Here is a 6924-nt window from a genome sequence, read left to right as displayed (position 1 = left end):
ACACACACACACACACACACACACACACACACACACACACACACACCCCTCTCCATCTTCCCTCTATGTCTTTGCACTGGCCATCCCTCACGTCTGCAGTGCCCTCCATCCTCATTTCTGTCTCTGATTCCAGACCAAGTTTTTTAATCTCACCTTCTGCAGGAGACCTTTCCCAGTCCCCTCCCCTACCCCCAGCCTCTAGGGCCTCCCTTCTGCCATGACCTTCCACATACTCTGTGTGCATCTTGTGTGGCCTCACTATCTGTGTATAGTTCCCCACATTTCCCACATGAATGTGAGCCTCTCATGAACAGGAACCGTGTTCTTTGTTTCTTTGCAGCCTGGGCATCAGTGCCTGGCACACAGCAAGGACTTAGGAAGCAGGACAGGGATGGTACCTGGGATGTCATTGATCTAAGGAGCCCCCTCCGTCAATGCAAGGCCTCACACTCTTGGCAATTTCTAGTCTCAGAGGGTCTCCTGGCCCTCGGAGAAGTGAAGAAGCTCCCCCAGGATCACAAAGCCAGGGTGCCTCAGTGGTCAGACTGGAACTCAGGTCTTACTGTCTCTGAAGATAACTCTCTCTCCACCAGCAGGCAGCTGCTTCTCATAGTACCCAAGGACCTCAGGAGAGCTTTGACTGGCTTGTTCCATAGAGACTTTCTAATGCTGACTGCTCTCGTCATTAGAAAATTTTTGGTGACACCCAAACAATGTCTGCCTTCCAAAAATTTCCTCATGGCTCCTCAGGGAGTGGGCAGCCTTGGGAGCTGGTGAACACCGCCCCCCCCCCCCCTGCAAGTCTTTCAGTGAAGCCCAGACATCCCCTTGTCAAATGATAAGACTGTGGTTGAGTTTACAAGAATGTCAGATCCTGGATCTCAAGCTGAAAGGGACTGTAAAGGTCACCTGGTCCAACCCTCCCATTTTACAGGGGAGGAAAGTTAATAACCCTAAGCACCTTGTCCAAGGTCTCAGGGTCTACCTGGGTTGGATAGATGGCCAGAGAGGTCTCTTCCAATGGAGACTCTGTAGTAAGGGCCCGAGGGTGTTCCTCTGTGCCCTGCTCATGGGCCCTCTGGGAGCTTTCTGCAAGGAAGCCAGCCTGCTTCAGGACCAGCTTCCCTCTGGCCCTTGACTTGGGTATTTCGGGAGCTGTAGATAAATCATGCCAGGGAAGCTAAACTTAGCACAGAGACCTGCAGGGAATGGACACCATCCTGGGGCTTTCCTTCAGCGTCCTCTCCGCCCCCTTCAAAATAGCTCATGACATGAGAGACCAGGCAGGTCTAGGAGAAACCCCACCCAACGGGCCACTCCCCAGCCAGACTCCAATCAGGTTCAGAGAGCTTCTCACCAGAGTTTTCAGAAATCAGTCTAATTACCAAACTAATCAGTCTCCAGAAAAATGAAAAGATGACAAAAAGACTGAGAGCTAAAGCCCCCTAAGAGCACAGAAATGTTATTAGCATGAGCAGAACAGCTCTGGAATTTTAAAACAAGAATGTGGGAGGTGCCCATGGTAGGGTGGGCTGCAGGACTTAAGCATGAAAGAAAGCTTTTCACACGTGTGTCCCATAGCCCCCTTTCATTGACATCCTTTATTACAGAGTGGGGGTTACCCTGGGTTCTCAAAAACTACCCCAGAGGAGTCAGAAAGCACTGGGTTCAAATATCACCTCTCACACATCTTTCAAACACTGTGTGACATTGAGCTAGTCATTCACTTTTCTAGGACTCAGTTTCCTCATCTATTAAATGGGGGTAATAATGACATCCACCCTTCTGGTTGGTTGGAAGGCTTGTTTGAGATCATTTGTGTAAGTGCTTTAGAAATCGCCGATTGTTGGACTGATGGTTACCTCGTCTTTTTAGAGGGGGTTCACACTGGAGCATCCCACTGCCAAAATTCTACTTTGTGCACCCCTGGTTCGATCTCTTGTAATCAGGCCCCAATAAAGTTGACCCATCCTTGGACATTTTCTGCTTTGAATTGGAATCTACTCTATATATGTTTTCGTCTCCAAGTACAGATCTTTCCTGAGCAAATTCCATGATGGGCTGAGCCAGAAGAGGGATGGGCTTGCCCAGGTGCCCGTGTCCAAGAGGGCACTCTTCCTCTCCCCACACCATGTCCAGCTGGCCTGTTCCCTCACCTGGTTGGCATCTCCAGGGTCCCCTCACCATCACACCCTTCTCCTGAGATCCTCCATCCTATAGGAGCAGACTGCACCCCTTGGGTTGTCTCAGATGGGGACTTACATCCTACAAGAACCCTCAGGATCTAGGGGTATCAGCATCAAAGGATTACAATTACCACTGCCCCCTTTGCCCAGAGAAAATTTGGTCCTAGGCCTCCTCGACTCCTCACCTTTCTGGAACCTGTTTCTGTTTGCTACCCATCTCCTCTTCCTCCCAGGTCTCCTCCTCTCAGATTCCTCCCATCTTCTGTGCTCACTCACTCACCCCTGAAGACATCCCATCTCTTGGCCCTCTTGCTAAGCCTGGCTGTCCCTCCTCTTCTATTCACTCCCACACAGAGCCAGGAGGGGGAGCTGGCAGACACCTTACTCCCCATTACTGCTATCTGCCCCTCCCTCTGCTCCTATCGCCAAGCAACCACCACTAGAGTTCATCCCATCCCAAAAATATTGTTGCTGATGTCATCTGTGGGAGCTCAGGCCACTCTGGTGGTGGTGGTGATGGCTGTTCAGTCATGTCTGACTCTTCATCCAAGGGGTTTTCTTGGTAAAGTTACTGGAGTGCTTTGTCATTTCCTCATCTAACAGATTGAGGCAAACGTGGTTAAGTGACTTGCCCAGGGTCACACCACTAGTAAGTGCCTGAGACCAGATTTGAGCCCAGCTCTTCCTGACTCCAGGCCCAGCCCTCTATCCACTGTCCCTCACTGCCTGAGATCTCTTTTCCTCCTCCCCAATAAATCCAGTCCCTGGCTCATTATCTTTATCAGAGGCCCTTAGGGGGCACAGTTGATAAAGTGCTGGGCCTGAAGTCAGGAAGAAATGAGTTTGAATCCAAATGCAAAAACTTATTAAACCCTGGCAAGGGTGTCAGGTTTCTGATCTATAAAATGGGGTAATAACAGCACCTTCTTCGAGGGTTGTGAGAATCAAATGAGATAGCACATGGAATGCACTTTGCCGACCTTAAAACATTATGCAAGTGCTAGTGATTATTTTCCCAGCCCAGTGCCCTCCAAATGCTTCAGCACCCAAGCTCCTCAGTTCTCAGGATCTCTGTCTCCAGTCCACCTCAACACTGCACAAGATGGTGGCACTTTAGCTGCCCTGTCACCGAGTTCCACTGAGCTCGCCCCTGGGGCCAGAATTCCATTTAAAGCTCTTCATCATGGAAGATTAATTTTCCAATTTAAAAAAAAATGCCTGATTTACATTTCCTAAGTATTTTGGTTGGGAAGTAGAATGACAATGAACAGAGGGACAATTCAGATTTAGGAAGACCTGGCTTCAGGTCCTGCCTATGAATCATTCAAGTTATGTGAACCTAGACAAGTCATTGAACATCACTGGGCAGCAGGCAGCTCTCAAACACTATAGGTTTCCAATCAGTCAATGACCTACATTTGGTGGAAGGAGTTTCCGCTTTGGGAGTCCTAAATAAATAACAGATGAAATCTCTGGACACCCCCTCTCAAAAAAAGTAAGCAAAGAAGGTTATAATATTACCCTTTCTCAAATTTCAAATCCATCTGGTCTAAAAGGTTTCTGTACTAGAAAGAGGAATATTGGTATTTAGATCTGACTGCTGAATAGCTGAGCTTGCCAGGTTTGTGGAGTATTTTTGTTAATCAATAGATGTAGCAATGTCTAGAATAAACATGACACGTGCCATCTGGAGGTCCTGGCATCTAGAATTCACATGACCCCAGTCCTATCAGGCCAGCATTCTCCTCCGAGCCCACAGGAGTTATAAATACCCCCTTGATCAGCCCTGGCCAGACTACAATGGATGACAATAGAAATCACTGCCCTGTATAAGGCCATCTTCCCCTCCAGGGGAGGAGGCTTCTGCTCAAATAAACAGCATGGCCATGGAGAGGCTGCCAGAGCCAGGGAGGGTGAAGCTCCGAATCTTTCAGAAGATGGAGAGAGACCCCCCTCGGAGCCCTGCTCCTGTGGACCAGTACCACACAGCTTTGGTCAGCGGCGACTTGGGCAGCCTCCAGCCACTGATGGCCCAGCACTATAGAGATGCCAATGTGGTCCTTGAGATCAATAAGAACGAAATGGAATGGCAGGTGAAATCTCCAGCCACTTTTGGACTGTCAGGTAATGCTTGCTGGCAAAGACCTGTTTTTAAATTGTTAAGGGCTACTAATGCTACATATATCTACACATAGATACAGATCATATGATAGACAGATTTCATAGTATTGGTAACTCCAAACAGTAACAAGAGAGAGAAACATATTAGATGGGAGAACCTTGGGGGTGGTGTTGTATTCTGCCTTGTTTATTTACCCAGTACTCGAGACAATCTCTGGCACATAGTAGGTGCTTCAGAAATGATTCACTGATTTACTGATATAGGCAACTGGCAGTCCAGTGGATAGAGTGCCCGCTTGGAACCCTGCCTTAGCTGCTGACCAGCTGGGCGATCCTGGGCAACACTGCATCTCTCTTAGCCTCAGTTTTCTCCTCCATTAAAGGGGGATAGTAACAGCACCTGCCTTCCTGGGTTGTTGTGAGAATTACGTGAGACAAGACTTGTAAAGCTATTATTACTGATTATTATGATATCACTGTGCATGTGCACATTAACTCTATACTTACAGCTTTTTTATTATTATTATTATAATTACTATATTTACTATAATTTTAATAATTACTATAATATAATAAAAAAACACTATAATTACATATAAAATTAGAGTGAACAAGTATTTATTAAGGACATATTATGTGCTAGGTGCCATTCGGTGAAGTCAGGGAAATCTTGAGATCACATCCCATCTGTGACACTTAGCAGCTGTGTACATACAGCCAGATACAGATGCAGTGAAAAGAACACTGGGCTTGCAAGCAGCCTGGGTTCTAATCCTTCCTCTGGCACTTAATGACAGAGCGATCCTGCCCAAGGCATTCGGCCTGTCCAGCCTTGGTTTTCTTATCTGTGAAATGGGAAGGCTATAGCCTTGTAATACTCCCGTGGGGCAGCCAAGTGGTGCAATGAGTAAGAGCGCCGACCCCAGAGTCAGGAGACCTGGGATCAGTTCTGACCTCAGATACTTAACACCCACACAAAATAACTGGCCGGGTAACCTTCAGCAAGTTACTTAACCCCAATTGCTTAAAAAAAAAATACTTACTCCTGCAAGGTTGCCTTAAGGATAAATGAGACAACAGCATCAGTCGCGGGTTCTGCCCAACTTCACGTATGCTACAAAAGTGTGCTCTTGGGGCAGAGATGAGGCTGTAGCTGTGGACCCACTGAAAGAAGGCAGGAAATGAGAGGAGCCATTTGGAACTGGTCCTGGGTGGTGAGACACCAACAGATGCATAGAAAAGGGAAATCAGTTAGTTAAAAGGACTCATGTCTGAAGGGAATTATCAACCCTTAAACAAACAGGAGCTTTGTTTAGGGAACCTTAAGATTTAGAGCTGGATAAAGCTGCCTCCGAAACACTAAGAGGGATGGGAAAAGAAAAGAATTCTCCTTTTAAGTGACTCAGCTCCCCCAGGAATGGTTCACATGGCTCCAGGCCTATGTAATGCAAATCTGTGACTTCCCCCATTCCAGCAGTGGCAGGGCCCCAGATCCCGACCTCTGGATGATATGTTCAGCTTCAAAGAAGAGAGATCCAGAAAGATCGATTCCCTCAGCCTGTCTACACTCACAGAGAAAGAGAGAGACAGAGACAGAGAGACAGAGACAGAGACAGACAGAGAGACAGAGAAAGAGAGAGAGATGGATGGAACTGCTGGAAGCTAAGGGGAATAAAGGCTGGGAAGAAGGAATAGAGAGAAAGTAGAAATCATTCGTTTTCTAAACTATATTGTAAATGCACTTGGTTAGCCTGCTAGCTGTTTCCTCTAGGGGACACCTTCTGCACTTTTGACCCAGCTGTTCCCCATGACTGGAATGAATGCCCTTATCACAGAATTCCTGGCATCCTTCAAGCAAAGCCTCTGTGCTACCTCCCACCTTCCCCCCCTCCCAATTTTAGTGCTTCCTCTTCCTCGAAAGGACTTTGTACTTGTGTGCATTTTTTTCCCAACCCCAACAGAATGTAAACTCCTTGAGGGCAGAGATTGTTATTGTTTGTCTTTATCCTGAACTCCTGGTACATAATACACACCTTGGGCTCCCAGGATCAAAGATTTAGAGCTTTAGACTTTAAAATTCACTTGTCCAATTCCATCACTTTATAGATATGGAAACTGAAACTATGTTGTGTTGTGTTATGTTATGTTGTACTGTACTGTACTATATTGTGTTGTGTTACATTGTGTTGCATTATTTTATGTTATTAGGTAGTTTTCCCAAGGTCCCAAAGGTAGGAAGGGGCAGAGCCCAGATGAGTTTAAATTATCCTACTCCAAATATGGCGCTCTTTCGAGTATTGCAGTGCGCCATGTTGCCTCCTAATGAATGGTTAGTGAATTGAAATGAAATGATAACGGAAAGAAATTGAATGGCCACTGGAAAATGTGTCCCTATCCACTCTGCCTCCAAATGAAGAAGCCCTAGAGACAATGGGTTCAGTAACACAACCTGTTAATGTCACACTAGGATAGTAAGCATCTGATTGGGGTGGGGGTGTGCAATGGGTGACCACATGAGGCACCAGTGGGATGGAACTAGGTTCTGAAAACCAAACCAGATAGATTTTGGAATAGCCTATGAACCAGGAATTGAGGGCTAAAAATCACTTTATTAACG

General features: G+C 46.7%; 1 protein-coding gene across 2 annotated transcripts in view; it reads left to right on the top strand.

Annotated features, from left to right (window-relative positions):
• Positions 1 to 6924, top strand: part of ASB18 (ankyrin repeat and SOCS box containing 18) — a 67213-nt gene that overhangs the window by 17641 nt on the left and 42648 nt on the right. The window contains exons 2-3 of one of the 2 annotated variants that reach the window (XM_069103050.1): positions 163 to 175; positions 4201 to 4310. The exons of the other annotated variant lie outside the window; for it this stretch is intronic. Of the exons in view, the coding sequence (XP_068959151.1) occupies positions 163 to 175; positions 4201 to 4310 (123 nt within the window). The remainder of the gene's footprint in view (positions 1 to 162; positions 176 to 4200; positions 4311 to 6924) is intronic. 2 annotated transcript variants of the gene reach the window in all.

The sequence above is a fragment of the Petaurus breviceps genome, unplaced genomic scaffold, assembly GCF_028583685.1.
Source record: "Petaurus breviceps papuanus isolate PSGF00001 unplaced genomic scaffold, PetGlider_PUasm1.0 567, whole genome shotgun sequence".
Lineage (NCBI taxonomy): Eukaryota > Metazoa > Chordata > Mammalia > Diprotodontia > Petauridae > Petaurus > Petaurus breviceps.
The sequence above is the reverse complement of the archived record's forward strand: the minus strand, read 5'-3'. Positions and strand labels throughout refer to the sequence as shown.